General features: G+C 41.6%; 2 protein-coding genes across 2 annotated transcripts in view; both read right to left on the reverse strand.

Annotated features, from left to right (window-relative positions):
- Positions 1–19,498, reverse strand: part of slc20a2 (solute carrier family 20 member 2) — a 135,044-nt gene that overhangs the window by 42,312 nt on the left and 73,234 nt on the right. The window lies entirely within an intron of this gene.
- Positions 281–19,473, reverse strand: cspg4ba (chondroitin sulfate proteoglycan 4ba). Its single transcript, XM_079555410.1, has 10 exons — positions 18,996–19,473; positions 16,196–16,359; positions 10,910–14,479; positions 10,144–10,617; positions 9,694–9,870; positions 7,524–7,722; positions 5,723–5,854; positions 3,340–3,512; positions 2,886–3,069; positions 281–2,425 (listed from the first exon to the last, which is right to left on the reverse strand). Exons 1-10 carry the CDS (start codon positions 19,075–19,077, stop codon positions 372–374), a joined length of 7,209 nt encoding a protein of 2,402 aa, XP_079411536.1. The 5' UTR covers positions 19,078–19,473; the 3' UTR covers positions 281–371.

Raw genomic sequence — 19,498 nt, forward strand, 5'->3', positions numbered from 1 at the left:
GAGTCTGTGCAGTGATAGGTCGAAAATCACTGGCTCATTGCTCTCATTACATTCCACTGCGAGGAAAACAAATCTGTATTACCTTTGGTTGCCAATGTCAAGCAAGTTAATCTGACTTGACCATATTCACTCTAATACGAATGGCATTATGTAGAAAAATATATTAAAAAACTTTGGGCAAATAAATCAGCAAACACTGAAACTGTTATAAGACGATTGACCCAAGACAATCTTTGATTTTTCTCTTAATTAAGTGCCAGGTTAAAACAAAAAATCTCTTCAACTTGACACCCTGTAGGCTTTTCCTACACATGAATAAGCACAGTATGTCACAGAAATTGCCAATCTTAAACTTGCCATAGTTTCTCAGTTCATACCCAGTATTGATTTTTACGGAGAGTTGGAGTAGCTACAGAAATAGTTTGAGTGGATGCTGCGGGTGAATCGTTGCTCCACGTGCTGATGAACATGGAAGAATCAATGGCGCTATAGTTCGATAAAGGGTGATGGTGAGTCAGAAAGCGCTCGAGCACAGGGCTGGAGGGACAACTTCCCGGCTGAAGTGGAGTTACTGTCACAGATGGAACTGTGGGGCTACTATAAGACTGACTATTAGACAAATTAAGGGGACCGGGCTCGGCAGGTGTGGCGCTTTTCGGGTTTCTTTGCCTGTGATGCCTGAGGTACACCACAAGCACAACAAATATGATGACAAGCAGTAGCAAAGCCAGCAATGGTAAGATGACAAGCAGTGGATTTGGAGATTTTTGAGGATATGACTCCACACGAACCGGTGTGTTCCTCAAGGGGATCTCCTCCTCGGTTTCGTGTTTCGGTTTGCCGAGAGTGGTGCCTAAAATGCCCGTCCTGTTAGAGCTCCCCCAGCGGCTGCGTCCTTTGTGGTATTTCTGCTGGTTCTTGCTGGGCTCGTGTGTGGACGGATATGCGGTGGTCACGACGAGAAGCGTAGTCCCATTTTTCAGAGTCTGGACTGCTGTCTGACGCGGAGACGCCGTGGTTACAGCGGGGCTCTTTGTGGTCGGCAAAAGTGCTGGATCGTATGGCACAATGGTAAAGTGGAACTCCCCTTTCGCTGGAGGAAGGTTATCCGCTTTCAGGACAAATACCAGAGAGTCGTTCACCTCCTGAACTCCAGTCATGTTAGCGCTCAGCTCCAATGCAATTTTCCCCTGTTTTAACTCTTCAAAAGTAAAGGACTGCACAGGTAGATTTTTCTTGGACTTTGCAAGCTCCGTTCGAACTAGCTTTCCATTACTGGGGAGGCTCACAACTTCAAATACAGGGATACTCTCGCTTATACTAGCCAGTTGAGAGGCATTCAGGAAGCTAGGGTTTAGCTTAACAGGAACTCCATTAGGAATCATTACACTTTGGCTGATCTGGATCAGTGGTTGAACAGAGATGTTTAGCACTTGGTCGGTCAAGTTGGCTTCTGTCGTGAAAACAATAAATCTAAAGCTATCTTCTCCAGATGAATGTGAAATAATATGATAGGACAACCTCCCCATTTGTAAATCCTTTTGCTCAAACTGTGTGGCTTCTTGGTTATCTTTCAAGATTTTCCCAAAACCTGGAGGTTCAGTGATCTGGTAGTGAATGGTTGTGTTTTTTCCATTCGTTTTTGCATAAAGATTGTCTTGAGTGAGTGGAACTGATGTTTTGTCTTGTTGCAGAACAAGCTCTGAGTGGTTAACAAGAGAGAGCGTAATTTCAGTCACTTCGAGATTAAAGAGCTTGTAAATTGGTTTGTGGTGGCCATCAGTGACACTAAAGTAGAACACTCCCGAGGCAGCGCCCCCGTCGTGGATAAACAATACATCGCCATTATCAACTTGGGCTTGCGTGAAAGAAGCCACGGGCTCGTTCAAACTTTCCCGCAGAGCTAGATACCCATTATTTGGCTTGCTAATCACAGTGAACTGGATGTCATCTGGAGCATTGTCTAAATCCTCCACTTTAAGGTTTTCAGGTCCCAAAGCTACTGTGTCTCCCTGAACCACCTTCAAAGTAGGAGCTTTGGTTTTCAGCACTGGCGGCTGGTCATTCACGGGAGCAATCGTTATATTAAAAGACTCTTCAATAACAGCACCGTCACTGGGTTGCTGGGCTGGCTTGCCTTTAGCATTAAGCCAAGCGCTGAAAACAAAGTGGTCGTGCGCTGTCTCAGAGTTGTCGTGTTTGTAGGTTATTCCGTATTTGTTAATAATGAACTGGGAGAAGTTGGGCTTCTCTTTGGTGAGGTTGCGTTCGCCGACTACAATAACGCCGTGCTGTGGCAGTGATGTCACCTGGTACCAGACCTCAAAGGCACTTCGCTCAGGAACAGGCAGCTTGCTGAGCAGGTTAGATGCATCTAGGCTGGACTTATCGATCAAAACGCTCTCCCCTTCTGTTACATTAGCACCTGAATAAAGAAGAAATAGCAATATATTGACCAAAATTAGTTATCGGAATTAGACATCAGTTTTGTCACAAGCTGAAGATAAGCAGGAAAAGAAAATATGATGCATCTTTGAATAGGTGAGAATTTAGAGATCTAGAAATTAAAAAAAGAATATTCTCTGAGTTCACCTCAAACTTAGTGATCTTAAAGGAACAGGCCACCGTTTTTCCATACTGAGATATGTTGATATGTATTACCTGAGCTTAGACGAGTTGATGCGTACTTGCCTGGTCTTTCTGGTCATTCACGCAAAAAGACAAAAGTTATTGTTAGCATTTAGCCTCTTTAGCCTCCTCTCCTCTATGGACCCAAACCAGACAGTTACGCATCAACTCGTCTAAGCTCAGGTAAGAACATATCTCAGTATGGAAAAACGGTGTCTGTTGCTTTAAGCCATACTGAGTGTTCATACTGTACATACCAGTGTTTGCTAGCAGCACAGTGTTGTGTTCAGGTCCTATATTTTCATAGGAGATATCTATCTTGAAGGTCTGGCTCTCCAAAGACGTGGGAGGTGATGAGACAGAGAAGGTCATAGAATCCATGGCTTCCCATCCCACTGACTCAATCGGGGTCTGGACATACAACACTTCTTTTCTGTCCACCTGTGCAGCAGAAAACACAATATTTCTGTCTCAGCGGTAAAGTGGGCAAAGTGCCTCGACAATGTTGGAGAAAAATCCATCAGAAAAATTGATTATGTGACAAACTCCACATTTCCTATGTAGCAAGGAACGCAAAGTCAGCTCTGTAAATAAGGACCCATCTATTATTCAAAACAGGGGGAAATACTTTTATGTGGCCCATTATCGCTTATTCAACACCGAATATGGTATATTTGGTACATGAAGGGGCATACAGTATTTCATATTTACCATGTCTTGTGTGAAAGTTGAGATGTCGACCATAGAATTATCAGGCTGCTTCAGCACGAGGCGGCCCAGTTTAGGATGCCGGGTCACGCTGTAGGTAACGGTGCGGTTGGACGAGTCGCTGATGTCATTAGTCACGGCTTGTAAATTCCCACTCGTGATCGGTGTTGACGAACCTGCACAAAAAGCAAGAAAAATAAATAAATTCTAATCTAATCTTCTAATCTAAAGAGATCAGTTAAGCCTGCTCTTACTCAAGTGGGGACAAACGTAATTGAGTTGGTCTAAAAAAAAAAAAAAAAGCTGAAGATTGTTTACTGAGTTAAATTTGGACCATGCGGCACATATTACAGGCTTTTACAGGGCTGTGAGCGCAAGATGTTCCATAAAGACAAAAAAAGGATAATACAAAAATAGATCAAGCTGACAATGAAACAGTGAAACAGAAAGAAATACAAAGTCCTTGATGATGCAACCTGATTGCTAAAAGCTTCTAGTGTTAAACCATGCTACATGCAAGACCGAGAATATCAGAACAGCCCACTGATAAATGATAGAGGCAATAGAGAGAAAGAGGCACAAAAGCCATTCATCATTTTGCGTGTGCACTCCCACCACTAAAGTCTCATGGGAAATGTCCTCTCCTTATAGTTATGAGGATGAGGTGCAAGCTTTGAGTAGTCATTCTTCTTTTCATGATAGATAATCAGTCCAATTAGTCTACTTAACAGCTTGACAGACCTCCTTGGTAAATTTAGCTTAAACAAAAAACAAAAAACAAGTGTGTATGCAATGTAGTTTTTCTCTGCTGTTGCCTCTCACGCTCATATTAACAGGCCTGTAATAAATGTTTGAAAGACAGACACCACTGTTAAGTTCATACTTTGCTTAAAATGGAAATTTTCAAAGCCATTATTTAAAGGCACACTGCGTAACATTTTGGATTCTACAGAACATGCTACTCATGACCAGCTACACACAGACAAGACTTCATGTAGGTAGTGGATTATCAAAGAATACATTTGGATGAGGATTTCAAATATTTAAATCTCATATTTGGCTGCCTTTTGTCAACATCTCCATCGTGACGAGCAGGAGACGTCCCATGCTCCAAGTAAAGTTACAGCTAGTTTGTAGAAGAGGTGAGCTGCTCTCAGCAATTTTTCAACAATAACAAAATCTGTAATAAAATAAATGCTTGTAGTTCATTCTACTTATTGGGTGAAATGTTACACGGTGTGGCTTTAAAGCAGTAGTAAGTAACCCGTGCCCCTAGAGGCCAGGTGTCGTAGCATGTTTTTTGTACTCATTAATTGTCTGTGAGAGTAAATACTACACTGCTAGAAAAGACAAAGGGAGCAGACAACGAAAAGGATATATTAAGGTAAACAAGTTACTTAGTACTGCTTTAAGGTAGAGTTACATACAGGTGAAACTCGGAAAATTAGAATAAATTAGTAAATTAGAATAAATTAGAATAGAATTAAAAGTTAATTTATTTCTGTAATTCAACTTAAAATGTGAAACTAACATATGATATAGACTCAAGACATGCAAAGTGACATATGTCAAGCCTTTATTTATTATAATTTTGATGATTATGGCTTACAGTCCATTTTCAAAATATTTGAAATAATTTTATGACATTTTGAATTTTGTTTTTTACAAGCTGAGCCATAATAATAAAAATTATAACAAATAAAAGCTTTACATATCTCACTTTGCATGTAATGAGTCTATATCATATATTAGTCTCACAGTTTAAGTTGAGAAACTACAGAAATGAATGCACTTTTTAACGATATTCTCATTTCCCCGAGTTTCGCCAGTATGTCCTTCAACATACAATTGAAGAGAAGATGGCGTGTCTTATAAGGCAAACAAACTCATTTATCACACATTGCCTGTGAAAGAGCTCTAGGATCTGCCTCACACTATCAAGTCCGTCATTGTCAGTTCACCCTCCCGGCAGGCCTCCTCCTGCTGGCCTGCCTGGCACAAACACAAACAGGGCAGCTCGCAGCGTTTCAAGTGCCTTCTCGCCCCGTGGCTGAAAGTGCAGCAGAGCGTGACAGCTGGCAGTTTGCTGTCTCACACTACCCCTGACGTACAAACCAGACCACAAGAAATCTCACAAACACTTGAAAGTAATCTACACACTCAGACAACACCCATGAACCTATTTTTAAACTATGAGGATTAAAAGAAACACAGACATGGTTGTTGTTGTTTTTTTAATTGCGGGTGAGTTCTTTCAAACTGGCGACGCTCACCCTCAAACTACAAGACACCCAACTTTTATGAATGCGTTTCCGTGGCAGAACAAAAGGGAAGGAGCCAAGGAATATGGAAGTAACATGATAGTATAGATATACTGTAGCCTTACCAGGAAACACTTTAAGCGGCCTGTTCTTCTCCATGATAATAACCAAGGCTCTGGCAGTGATGCTGAAGATTTGTCGCGGTGTAAAATTCACACCATCGTTAACTTGGAAATTGAATCCTCCAGACATAGCTCCTACAAACACAGAAAAAAACCTAAGAGTCCTGTAATAAAAAGCCACACGTTTACATTGTGATTAAACAGTTTAGTTGGCGATTCAATCCCTGCTCTAGCAAGTGCATATTGGTCAACACACTTCTCTCTCTGTGCTGTCAGAGTCTGTGGGCTCTCGGTATGAATGTATGTATATTTGTGAGTGACAAGGGGGAAATAACAAGTCAACAAATGGAGCTGAACCTATAGCTACAACTGGGCATGTTAGTCAATTCCAACTAAAAGACATTATTAAAGAGACTAGATGCAAGTTGGTCATTTTATGCTCACTACTGCCACCTCAGGTCTTATACGTAACTGCAGTCTCTATATTAAGCTTGACTTCAGACCCAAAGTGACAACTTTTTGAGCGACAGTGCAGGATTTTAGAGGCAGTTGTGGTGAACAGGTCTGAGCTCATTCTCCACATTAAGACATGGCTGGAACATGTAGCAGGATGAAAATACTTTACTATAAATTCTGTATAGTCCCTTTAATAATAAACAGAATGCCCATCTCGGGTCGCCCGTTGCATTATGGGTAATGGAATTTCTTTCGGCTACCAAACAATATTGATTGATTGATGACTGATTTGGACCGTTTTAACCGCTGGAAAGTTGTTGATATAAAGCGTTTTTGTTGTCGCCGTGGAGCTTGTTATAATATTAGCTTAAAGTCTATTTTTACAACCTCGGCTGCGGAGATAAACAGAAACTGACAGAACTGAACGGCCGTTCATATGTAGAGATGCTGTCAAGGTGACGGCCAGTCCTTGTTCACGTAGTTGGAATAACTATGTGAGAAAAACATTTCTGACCCTTGAAGGCGAGTGTTGGACAAAGTGCAGGGTCTGAAACTGTGGCCTCATGTCACCGACATTCACAACATTTAAACTGGAATGAGAAATAAAAACGTAGAGTTCTTTCTTTTTTTTGTCAATAAGGAAGTGGACAGTAAACAAAATATTTTTTTTTATTATTGTGACCAGAGATCCATGTACACAAATAGGCTATGCCTCTAAATTTACTTTATTTGTATTTTTTACGAGTGATTTGATGGTACAACATAGCTAATCGATCGCTAATTTGACAGACGGAAATGTACCCACTATATCTAGCATCAACACCGTTTTGAAACTTATTCCTGTGATTCCAAGACGATTTTAAATTATTTAAAAAGCGGCGGTGTCTGTGTCAGGCTGATCCCAGGTCCTGTCGTCCCCCTGTCCGCTATGGTCCGCTATGGTCCGCTATGGTCCGCTCCTGCCTACGGAGCTGCCTTCCTGACTTTTCCCCTCGCTTTCAAAACATTGACAACATAAATATTTGCAAGAAATGTCACTTGAGTCTTTAAACCAATGCCCGTAAGCCTAATAATTCACGGTTATGGCTCAATATACTTCGGTGTTCACGCTCCGCTACCTGAACTCACTCACACATTTCAATGCGGAGTGGTTTGTTTGGTAGCCAAAATTAGGAGCCTGATTGACCCACACATGCACAGTCGAGATGGGCATTCTGCTTATAATAATAACAATAACAATAACAATAACAATAACAATAACAATAACAATAACAATAACAATAACAATAATAATAATAATAATAATAATAATAATAATAAGAGGCCCATTGCCATCACTCCCACTCACCTTTATGGACAAAAAGCAGCTTCCCCTGGTCTATGTGGGCCTGTGTGAAGTTGAGTACTGGCCTCATGGGGGCGATCTTCAGAGCCAGGTGTCCATTGCTGGGTGGAGTCACCATGAAGTGCAGTTCATCTGAAGGTGAGTCCAAGTCGTCAGCCCTGAGGTCCTCAGGTCTGATCTCAGTCACAGAGGACACCCAAACCTGCTCACAACAATAACAAACACAACTCACATTAGAAGTAGAACCGTGGACCGTTTTTTAAATAAAGAAAATAGAGGAATTGTATTGGTGAAAAGGTCTAGAGCAATGGTTCACAACTGATGGGTTGGGACGGGACACAAAAGTGGGTTGCAGAACCGTTTTCAGTGGGTTGCGGGCCTTTCTCAGTAATTTCTTTCAGTATTTATCAACAGAAGGTATAGCAAGTCTGTTAAAATACTTTTGTCTGGTTGTTTTTATCATGATTTCTTTTTTGTTTGTTATGCCTATTCAACAATCATTTGTGAGGAAAATACAGTAACTTGCATCATATAACAAATTCAAGTCTTATTTGAGTCGTGGCTTGTCATTCTGGGGTGATGGTGTGTCTCAAGGCCACACTATTTGGGAAACACTGTCCACAGTTTGAAGTTTGGTCACCTCAAGCTACATGCAATATTTGCAGAAGAACCAGACAAAAATCATACTGTGTCGACACATCAAATGAGTATGCGTCGTTATTTTTTAATCCATGGGAGGGTACATTTTGTTCTCCTGAAATGGTGGCCATAATGACAGTAATGTGGAGGGGGTCTCTCTCAAAAATCTCTTTTTGATGGACAGCCTTTGAAGCAAACAAGGTTCAACTATAATTGGAAAGTTTGGGGATGTTTCAGATCTCCCTTAAATTACCTTATACACCAAGTTATATTTTCCCCTTTGACTTCAACAACATTTGAGCTCCTCAATGAGAAGTTCAAGAACACTCCTCTGACCAAGAAGTCACACTAGGTTACTCTGATGATTATATTAGTAATGGATGAAATCACGAGTATTCAAGTAAGTATTCAACTTACAAAATAATGCAAGCATAGAGAAGGGTGTTACTGGGGAACTTGCATTTGAGTGCATTATTTTTTATTCATTACATTATTTTTTGTAATTGATAAATGTAATCATTGATATTCAATTTTGATTAAGTTTACAGAGCAAATTTAAAATGTTAAAAAAATAACATAAAGTTTAGGCTGATTCTCATAGTTTACTGCTTTCATATTTGTAATGACTTTATTACACAGCTAAAGTGTGTGTGTAGGGACAATAAAACTGCTGCAAGAATAGAGTGCCATCTTGTGGCCATTCTTTGCAAATGCTACAGTCTCATGATTTAGTATTCATGCTCACCATAATATTGATATCCTTGTTACTCCTTTTCCACAACAACTTACAATATGTAAATAGTCTGTGCATAGAAATGCTTTAAAGACAGTATCACTCGCTGGATGCACAAATGCATACCACTGCACTGTGCTTGAACATGTGTAATACAATCGTTTTCAAAACTACGGCAATAAGGCAGTCTGAATGATTAAATATTGATTGCATGGGTCTGAAGTTCTTCACAAATGGGCTTTTACGTAGCTTACTTCTAGTTTACAAGGACTGGAGGCATTTAAAATATATGACAGTGAAAGCACCTTTACAGGCTGTAAATAATGCAAACATTCTTTACTGTCTAGGCTGGTCTGCAGATGAACACAGCAAAAAATAAAATACCATACCATAAGAAACCAAGGCAGTCACAAAGCTAAGGCCTTGCTCACACATCAGACAGCATCACAATAGCCTCAAGAATGTTAGATTGGCTGCCACCAAAAGTACTAACACCATTATCATTGTGAACTGATTTTAAATGTAGCATTGAGAAGTTGAAATCATCTTAAGTCTGCAATTACTGTATAAGAAATACTGCCAAGTACCATAAACTCGAATGGTATGTTAATTTCTGCATGCTGCCAGCCTGGTGGACCCTCCTCTAAATAGCAGACATATTTTCCCTCACAGCTAGCCAGCCAGTCAGCCATGGCAAATTGCACCACTGCCCACATGAAGCTTGTCTGACAGCAAGCTATGGTGCCAGAACTGCAAGTAAAAAAGTTGAGAGTGTAAATTTAGCACGGGGCACAAACTCACCCTGAGGACCCTGTTGGCTGTAATAACAGGAGTCTCGTCGTTGACAGCTGTAACCTGGATGTGCACTGCCTGGGCTGCACTCTGCTTCCTCAGACCTGTGTCATTGGCCACCACTGTGAAGTTATCATCTAAGGTCTCACTGCTGTCATGCACATAGTAAATATATTCATGTTCAACCTAGAAATGAAACAGAGTTGTACATGATTATTACAAGAAAAGCAAAAAATGTGCATTTTACTGTTTACCACAGTGAAGATTTATTTAAGTATAGCAACGTAGACCAAATGTTGCTGTTGAAAAGCAATTTCCCATGTTGTTTACTTAACACAGTATGTTGCAAATTTAGGTTGGCAAAATGATACTATATTTGTGCATTTATTCGTAGCAATTACTGATGTTAGGTAGGATCGGATGCTGCATAAAAATTCCGTATGTGTAATAATAACCCACCTGCCTCCTGGTGAAAGAGGTTAGAGCCACCCCCGGGTGTCGAGAGTGTTCAATGTGACCGTGCAGTGGGGGCTGGGTCAAACTGTAGAGGAAGTTGATTCCAGAAAAATGCCGGTTGGTGACCTTTAGAATTTCCTGTGTGAGTGCCTTGGAGGCCCCCTCTTCCAGGGTGAAATTGGAGACCTGAAGTGGGATGAGGCGTGGGATAATGTCAACAGACACCCTGATGCCTCTGACATCAGTGACCCCATTGGTGACATCAAGGATGAAGGTGTCATTGAGCGTGTCAGGGTCCACCTGAACGTACTGAATGTCCCCATTGTAAATGTCTGCTTGGCTGAAGGTCCTGACAGGCGACTGCCTGGTTCCAATGTAGCGTTCCTCTGCTTCAACGAACCGACGCAGAAATCCACGAGTTGGGCCTTCTTTCACTGTGAATACAATCTCAGATGGCAGGTTGTCTTCATGAGTAACCTGCAACAATGGGGGAAAATGTTACAAATCTTCAATGTGTCACAGTAGATATTTTTAGTTTTGTTTAAGTGCATTGTGGCATAAAATAGTAAAACAAATGTAACATGGCAGTTAGTTTTCTGTTTAGCTCACATATAATTCCTTTAAAAACTGGAACTGGATTCTTGTTAGTTAAACAAGGTACGAAATTAAGTTTACAAAAAGGTTTAAAAGATGAGTACTGTGCATTGCATTGTATTACTGTTACATACTGTTGTATATAATGAACTTAATTTTAGCATATAAAACATACCTCTAGTTTTGTTTCATCAATCTTGACTGGTTTCCCCTCCTCCACCAGGACTGTGTTTTGTGTCTGTACGATGGGAGGCCGCTGATGACTTTCCAGGTAAACTTTCACATTGATCTTGGCCGACAGCTGAAGTCCTTTTGCTTTGACCGTTAGGTTGAAGCAGTCTGCCAGATACGTGCTGTCATTGTGGTGATACGAAAGATATCCGGCTTTTAGATCCAATTGTGTGAATGAAGTGACTTTTTCCCCTTTGCAATAAACAGCTCCACTTTTGGGAGCCTCGGTCACTATGAACATAAGCTCTTGGTCATCTCTGATGTCCAGATTGTACATAACACTAAAATTACTTGTAGAGATAGAGACAGACTTTCCCTTTTGGACCAGTAAGCCGCTGTTATTTCCAACCGTCAAGAATGGGTCATGCGCACTGATGTCTAACAGACTTGACACAAAGTGTTTACCATCTGAAACAAACAGCACAAATCTGCCAGTGCTAACGCCCTTGTGAATGAAGAGCACACGTTTCTCCTCCAAGTCTCTCTGGTGAAACTGGAAAAGTCTATGTGTAGTGTCATTTACCAGCACTAGATCTCCCATTGGGATCCCTCGCCGAGTGTACAGCAACTGTCCATCATCGAAATCGACATCTGCGTCATGATAACGCAAATCGTCTGCAGTCAGTAACTTCTGTCCGTCTCTGACTACGTGGAAGACCTTGTCAATCACCCGCACAGGTTTTTGATCATTAACTAACTGAATGGAAATGTTAAAAGTTCCTATTTTGGAGCCAACCTCATCTTCTGCAATAGATGATTTAAATCCCTGGGAGGTGGAAGCTATAAAAGTGAATGTGTCTCCAGTTGTTTCGCTATCGTCGTGGATGTACATAAGTCGCTTGTCCATGATATCCTGGTTACTAAAGGTTAAAATGTTGGTGTAGCTTTCATTTGAATTGGACTGACTAATGCGTGCGAGCTTCCCATGTTGGGGGCTGTTTATAACTGTGTAGTGCATCACGGAAGAGCTTAAAGTCTCTGCAAAAAGTTCATCTTTAGTTAGTAATTTACTTTCTCCTTCCAGGAGTGACAGCCCGTCGTTTTTCATGAACACGTTGTTGACATCTGCTTTAATTGAAAACTGGAAATCATAGTTTTGAGACTGAGCATGTTTTGAGAAGAGCAGAAATTTGAACCGGTCACTAGTGTCTTCATAAGGCCTGTCGACTAACTCATAATGCACTTTTTGCTCAGTCACATTTCTTTGACTAAAGCTTGTATTTTTAGCCAAAACAGTGGTGTCCAGCAGCAGCTTTCCTTTCTTTGGTGTGGTGAGAACTCTATAGTAAAGGTCATCTTCAGGCAGATCCACACCGTGCGCTGTAGCAAAAAGATTCTCAGAGGTAAGTGTCACTTTACGCACTTTATCCAGACCAATGATTACATTTCTCACTAGCATGTACCTCACCCACTTCACAGTGATTGGGAAAAGTAATTCAGTATTTGCCCTTGCAGCCACATTAACTTTACACTTGAAGTAATCGCTGGTGTTAGATGTCTGTATATCTTGATAAGTGCTGACATATCTTAGCCGCTCTTTTTCTAGAAGCCTCTGGGAGAATGAGTCAGTAGGTCTCCATTCACCGCTGGAGTGAAGTCTTTGAAGCTCTCCATATTGTGGAAGTTCAATGACGTCATAACGGACGTCGACGACCTGTTTCACAGCGTTAGTGTGCACGGCTAACTGTGACGAGCTGATTATAGCCCACTCTCCTTGTGTGATCTCCAGACCGGTGTTGTTGGAAATCTTATACTCCAGTGTGACGGCCAACACTCTCAAGACTACCGTGTTGCTAACTTTCTCTCCATCGCTAACCCTGAACACTATTCGAGAGTTCCTGACCCCGGCGTGAACATAGTATACCCTCAGTTCCTCCAGGTCAGTGTAAGTAAAGGATGTGACAGCTGTACCTGGGTTATTTTCGAGTTCAAGATAACCAGCATCTGCATTGAGGTTTCCAAGAACAGAAAAGGCCATATCTGAATCAGGACTGTCTATGTCTGTGGCCTTCAAAACATCTGTGGTGAGACGTTTCTTTGAATTCTCCAGCAGGACAAATAGATTTCCCTCAGGGAGGCTTAACTCGGGGGCGTCATTGGTAGGTGTCACGCTTATGTTGTAGCGATACCATTTGTTGTTCTTCAGATAATCAGGAACAGGTTTTCTGCTGCTTGAATAAATTGAAAAGAAGAAAAAGTCATCTGGATCTTCAGACCCTCCATGAATGTACATCACTCTCTCGTGCCAGAGGTCCAACATGCTGAAGGTGTTTTCCTCCTGCTCTGGGTCTACATCCAGCCGTATCTGACCACGCAGAGGCTGTTCTTGAATCCTAAACATAATCTGAGACTGTCGGATACCAAGAGCCTTGAAATCTAGGAGAACCTTCACATGTTTAGCCTCCAAAGATGCCCGACCGCCTTCAGGCACAACAAGGTTTCGAAGATGAACAAAATTTGCACCATACTTTCTGTCTAAGCCCTTGGCCAGTGTGGACATGTGCAGGGAAGGGGTTGGTGTCACAAAGTCTACAGAGCTGGAAAAACTCATGGGGCTGACAGTGGTGGCTTGCTCTGGTTCTTTCTCTGGTTCACAGCCAACGGAGATATCCTTTGTGACCACAGCAGCGGAGAGACCCATCTTTAATCCATTAACAACAATATTCCTGAGGCACCCCTTAAAAGAACCTCCTTTGACTCGTTTTCCGGACAGAGAGGCCAGAGCTGTCTTCCTGGCTTCTAACCTGATGCTGTCGTCAGTGCCACCAACAAAGAAGTAGCCTTTGAGCTGAAGCTCTTTGGAAGAAGAGTTTATGCTGTTTTTAACAAATTTTCCATCTATATTGAGTTCAAGGCTTTGTGAATTAAAGTGTACCTTGACAGTATGCCATTTTCTATCATTGATTATCGTCACTGAACGAAGCTCAGTTTTGGTTCCATCTTTTCCAACCAGAGCCACCAACAATCCATCTCGAATCTCAACAGCCACAAAATCTCCTTCCCTGCCAGAATTATACAGTAGAATACCTTCTTTTGCAGAAGTGTGCACAACACACTCAAATACCGTTTCTTTTGGGGAGTCCAGGGGGGGCAGGGAAATATATGCCCTAGAGCTGAAGAAGCTTATGGGGTCCTCCTCTGTGGCAAAGAACTGAGGGCTGCAGCCAAGTGACACTTCATAGACAGTCTTTAAGCCCGTATACGGCCTGAGGGATGACAACAAGTCATGCTCATTGAAGACCACCTCTTCCATGCAGCCTCTGAATCCTATCAAGTCTTGATGGAGATACGGCCTGTTGAGTGCGCCTGACCCACCAACATAGAGGCCATCGACAATGTTGAGCTGATGAATGGAGCCTGCCATTGTCAAGCTGCTGTGGGAGTTCTTGTCCACAGCCAGAGTGACATTGTGCTGAATCTGGATGATTTCCACAGAGTGCCAGGCCAGGTCATTGAACTGGGATCCTTTTTCTGACTGCAGCACATGCTCTCCAGATCCAACATCCAGTTTAAGCTGAAAGAAAAAAAAACAGAAACCTATTAGGGCATTAATTTTAGGGAGAAGAAAAAGTACTCATAACACTAAATATGCACTAAACATCTGAATCTTTAACTGCAAATGGGGACTTCACACTTAACATGCTGAAGTCACCTGTTGTTATAACTGGAAGCATTGTCTGTCATTCTAAGAAGGAAGTCCTCTTATTATGTTTTTGCTACGTCCTCTGAGCATCGTGCCACTACCTCTGGCTAATGCTACACTTGGATGACATGCTTGTCACGGCTTGCCGCAGAGTCTCAGCTATTTAAGCCTAGCTTTCAGTGAGCCACACTCATATCTGACTAAGATGGAACAAGGCCTCACACCCGGGGATAACGTGTTTGAGTGACCACAAAAGCTATTTGGTGACCTGTGCCTGGGAAGAGCAGCCCTTTCCTCGTGCTCAGTGAAGTACAACACACCCCAGTTGCCTGACTCATTCTAAAAAAATAACTCAAATAGATGGTTAGTCACAAAGACTTTTCAAGGTAAATGCACAAAACTTAAAAGTCAACTGGTCAGAAATTGTTTTGATGTGTGAATTATATGTCTTGAAATCTTCAGGCTTTCTGCTGTTTTAACATCATAGAGGACTTAGAGGGCTGTTTTAGTGGCTGTCTATCTTTGGACTAAAAATAGTACATCAAGCCTATCACTGTATTATGTCAGTTGTGTACTCATGTGTGTACTAATTATAGAAGTGCTATTTTCACATGTTTATAAACTACAAATGAACTTTTTATCTGTTAAAGTAGACGGCATAGAAATGCAGCGGTTAGCGTTTGTGCCTCACAGCTAGAAGGTCCCGGGTTCGATTCCCCCCTGGACGGGCCTTTCTGTGTGCCGTTTGTATGTTCTGTGTCTGCGTAGGTTTCCCCCAGGCACTCCGGTTTCCCCTACCACGAAAAACATGTACAATAGGCCAGGATGAATGAGAGCGTGTTTGAGAGTGCGCATGGGGGATGATGGATGAAATTTAGCCCATGGCTACAATCTGGTGTGGCGTGTTTACATGCATGAGTCCCATGTATGTTCATTAACATGCACTGTCCCTCCCTACCAAATACACCAATACATTTTTTTTAAACATTTTGCAGATTATATAAGTTGGCATAAATAGGCTCCTTCAGATGCATTTATAAAGAAAAATATTTGCATTTTCATGTAAGATCAGAGCTAGGATGTCTTGTCAGCTGATTTATTTTCAAATTAAGACAAAAGCTTAAAGTTATGACGAAGCACAAAAGTAATCTATAGTTGCATTATTATAATTTACTCATTCAACTTTAGGCTTAACTTGTGTTGTTGTGCAGTGACAGCGCAGAGCCTTGTACATATAAATTAATATTAACTGAATTTTACAATGGCTTTGTAAACGTATTATAGTAATTGCATGTTTGCTTTTATACAGTATGTCCTACACACGACAGAAAAACTTGTGAACACCGGTTGAAGGTTAAGAAGAAATATCCTGTTTCCGACTGAGACAGGAACTGACTGGTGTGGAGTTCACACACTGCTGCTTGTCTGCTTCTGTTTCTGTGCGGAGAGACTGATGCTGTCAACTGAGATGAAGTTATAGCTTAAGGTGACCAGAACATGCCTTTGACTTTTGGTGCATGCGCGCTCATGTGTGCACGGGCACATATGCTGATATACAGTACTGGCTGCAGCCATGGTCGTACTCACCTGCAGGCGCCCGGCATGGAGCTCCAGCAGAAAGTAGTCTCTGTGGCCAGCAGCGACAAACAGCAGGCCACTGGTGCGGGAGGTCCGGAAGCGAATGCACAGTGTGTTATGGTCCGTCGACTCTTTTGCCCTGAGCTGGACATAGCCATCGCCATAGAAGGAAGCTGCAGGACAGAAAAGATTTTTTTTATTTTTATTAAAAGATGCTTTAATAAAATTGACATTGCAACACACATCAAGTACAGTGGAAAAAACAGAACCTTTGAAACAAACAAGTTCAGTCATGCATTGTGTTCTTAATTTAGCAAACACATGGCATTTAGATGCAAAAGCCAAGCTAATTATCATCCTGGGTGTTCTTTACAAGTGAGGCAGATACAGCATGCTCACAGGGATTTACAGCACAAGAAAAACCGCACACTTGGTTTATAAACTCACTGTACTTGTTTGATCACGGGCCTGCGAGTTTTTACATTTTATGCGGCGTTCACCGAGGAACACATACAGCCATAATGATAAGTCAAGAAAAAACAAAACTGATAGGTTCAAACCTGTACCAAACGTTTGCATGGGAACAATATACTATATCCTTATCCTTCAGTACATATTGTTTCTCGTCCTTATGCTCAGTGCGGTTTTCTGAGTTTTATCGCTTAGTAGTATGTAGAGCGGATGCAGAGGGGGCTATGTGGGGGGCATACATGTATAGACCTGCCCTGGCCTGACAGAAACCTTCAACCTGACCATGAAAGCCTCTGACGTTACACATTGAATCAGAAAGACTATAGAAAAGCCAGACCCAGCTGTTTTCACATCACCCTGTAATCTGGCCCACAGGCTCTGAACCTGTCTTATGCAAAACCTCAACACTTGAACTCGTCGGGAGCCCCACGCATAGTTTACAACCCTTAATAAGCATTCTCATGTTCTGCAGGGGAACATAGCAATCTAAAGTTGATTTTGTTCGGTGAAGTGCAGCCCATTGCCCAGGAGCAAAGAAGGCTTTTAATGGCAAAAGGGAGAGATGGTGCCATTAGATAAAACCAATGTTAGTTAATGCAACGTTTTAGTCTAAAAGGGGTTAATGCACTAATGGACTTGTCACAGCCAAGTGCAAATTAAAACACCAATAGACCATTTAATACATTAGCAAAAATTGCCATTAAATAAGGTATTTAATTTGGAAGCAGAAAGCTGGATACATATAGTAGCCTGTTCATGTTTTTGTGAAAACACAATTGGTTATCATTGGTTATAAAATGGATGGTATAGGTTAGTGTCCAGGGACTGTGTAAAGATAAGGACATTAGCTTAGTGCTTGTTATTCCAATCCATGCCATTAATAGTTAACACATTTGTTAAATTAATTGCTTCCAGAAATTTTACATTTCAATGCACATAAAAGCCAGAGTGCATCCTGTTGTTGGTCAAGGGGAAAGCAATGGCATTTTCCCCTTGCATTCGCAACACTGAGCATGCTCAAATGCATAGTTGTTATTGTTAAAGCAATTACCACACATAACCACAAATGCTTGCCTCCAGAATTGATTGTTTGTCAGTAATATTTCTTGAATGGGTTTGCTTCTGCTGTAGAGTCAGTGAAATGTGAGTGTAATGGGAAAATGACAGGGCACGCTGAGCATGTTGTATGAGGCTGTTCTGTAATCTGTATCCGTGGGCCAGTTTTGGTCATGACAGGGACAATTCCTGCTCAACTACAAAGACTCTGACCTTTAGCAAGGACCCGCTTATCTTTTACGGTTAATTGAAGGAGCAGGACCAGAGCTTGTCACTGCTTGTGTGCTGAGTTTATACAACAACTGTGAGATCAAATTTGACTGGAGTGCCACTGTGGTTTGGGCTGGCTGTCACACCACTTCGGTAATACAGTGTCTCAGAGATGTTTAGGCAAAGGCTTGCATTCTAGTAGGCTGAAGAGGAAGGAGAAAGTTACACATCATAGGAGCGCAGTGAAGTGTAATTAAATGACTATAATGTAGTTGTTTTTCAAAGAAGGGCATTGTGAATGACTCAGAGTGAAATATTCCTGATAATTCCCAGAGGCTATGACTGCACAGAAGATGAAATATAAAAACACATGCCTAGAATCAACTCAAGCAGACACCTCTGTGGATGTGTCATAAACACAGAGTCTGATGATGATGTACAGAATTCTTTAAAACATATTTTAGCCGTAGGTCTTTAAACACAATCTGTTCATTTTCTTGGGCTCATCTAAGTGCGCTGTTGTCAGTCAAATCAATCTTCCGGTGGACTGGACATCAGCTCCTTATGAAGCCCCTGGTGATGTGACTATATATATAGTGCTATAGTTTAGAGACTTTAGAGAATTTAAGGCAAAGCAACTTTATTTATACCGCGCATTTCATACACAAGGCAAGTGATGGACTGATATTATTTCAATAATAACACTGTGGGAACCCTTCAATATGTTCATGTGAAACATAATAAAGCCTTTGTTAAAGGATACTAAGCCCTGATCATCTGGACACCTGTGCCTTAATTCACCTGATAGTTCTGCTCTAAAATATACGACATGCAACACAGATTGATGTAGGAGTGTGGTTGAATGACACCATACACGGTCTCAAAGATAGCCCTCGATGATGAGAGGGGGTAGAAACACTAGTAGGCTACTAACAAAACAGATAGGCTACTTTAAACTCATGATAAAAGCTACCTTTGTTTTGAAGCAAGCCACTATGACGCACCCCCGCACACTTTTTAACACAGACTTTGATTGCAACTATAAGACAAAGATTGAAGCGGTCCGGGTTACCTCCAGATGCCAACTCGATGAACGACCACCAAAGAAGACCGCAAAGCCACAACTTCTTGGCGTTTTCCCCTATGGACTCCATCGCTCTTCTTTGAAAAGGGAAGACCAGTTTTAGCACCGCTCTCAAATGTTACATATTTACAGAGTTGAATGCACCGTCCCAGGCCTTTGGAACATTTTACATGCTCAATTCAAGCGTGACCCAACGAGTTTCCACGCCGGAATGTGCAGAAGTGTTTCGGACCGAAGTGCTCCACAGCAGCGGCTTTAACTCCGCCTCATGAGTGTGTGGAGAGTATGCGCTCTGAGCGCGCTCATGTGGGCCTCTGCGCGTCACAGCGATCACATCTCAAATCTTGACCTCCTCTTCACTGCTTGAAACGAATGCCTGAATAAGATTTTGTTGGAATAATTGAAGACAGTATTATTGTTTGCTTATCAGGCTATTTTTTTTTACTGAAATACAGAGTAGGCCTACTGTTTGATTTAGAGAAAAGACATTT

The sequence above is a fragment of the Gobius niger genome (genome assembly GCF_951799975.1).
Source record: "Gobius niger genome assembly, chromosome: 1".
Taxonomy (NCBI): domain Eukaryota; kingdom Metazoa; phylum Chordata; class Actinopteri; order Gobiiformes; family Gobiidae; genus Gobius; species Gobius niger.

Excerpts from the sequence above, each read along its gene's own strand:
- cspg4ba (XM_079555410.1), bottom strand. The coding sequence starts at position 19,077 with ATGGAGTCCATAGGGGAAAACGCCAAGAAGTTGTGGCTTTGCGGTCTT. Across the intron at positions 10,618-10,909 it reads TTGATGAAACAAAACTAGAG|GTTACTCATGAAGACAACCT; the intron begins GTATGTTTTATA and ends CCATTGTTGCAG. Across the intron at positions 9,871-10,143 it reads CCTCTTTCACCAGGAGGCAG|GTTGAACATGAATATATTTA; the intron begins GTGGGTTATTAT and ends TTTCATTTCTAG.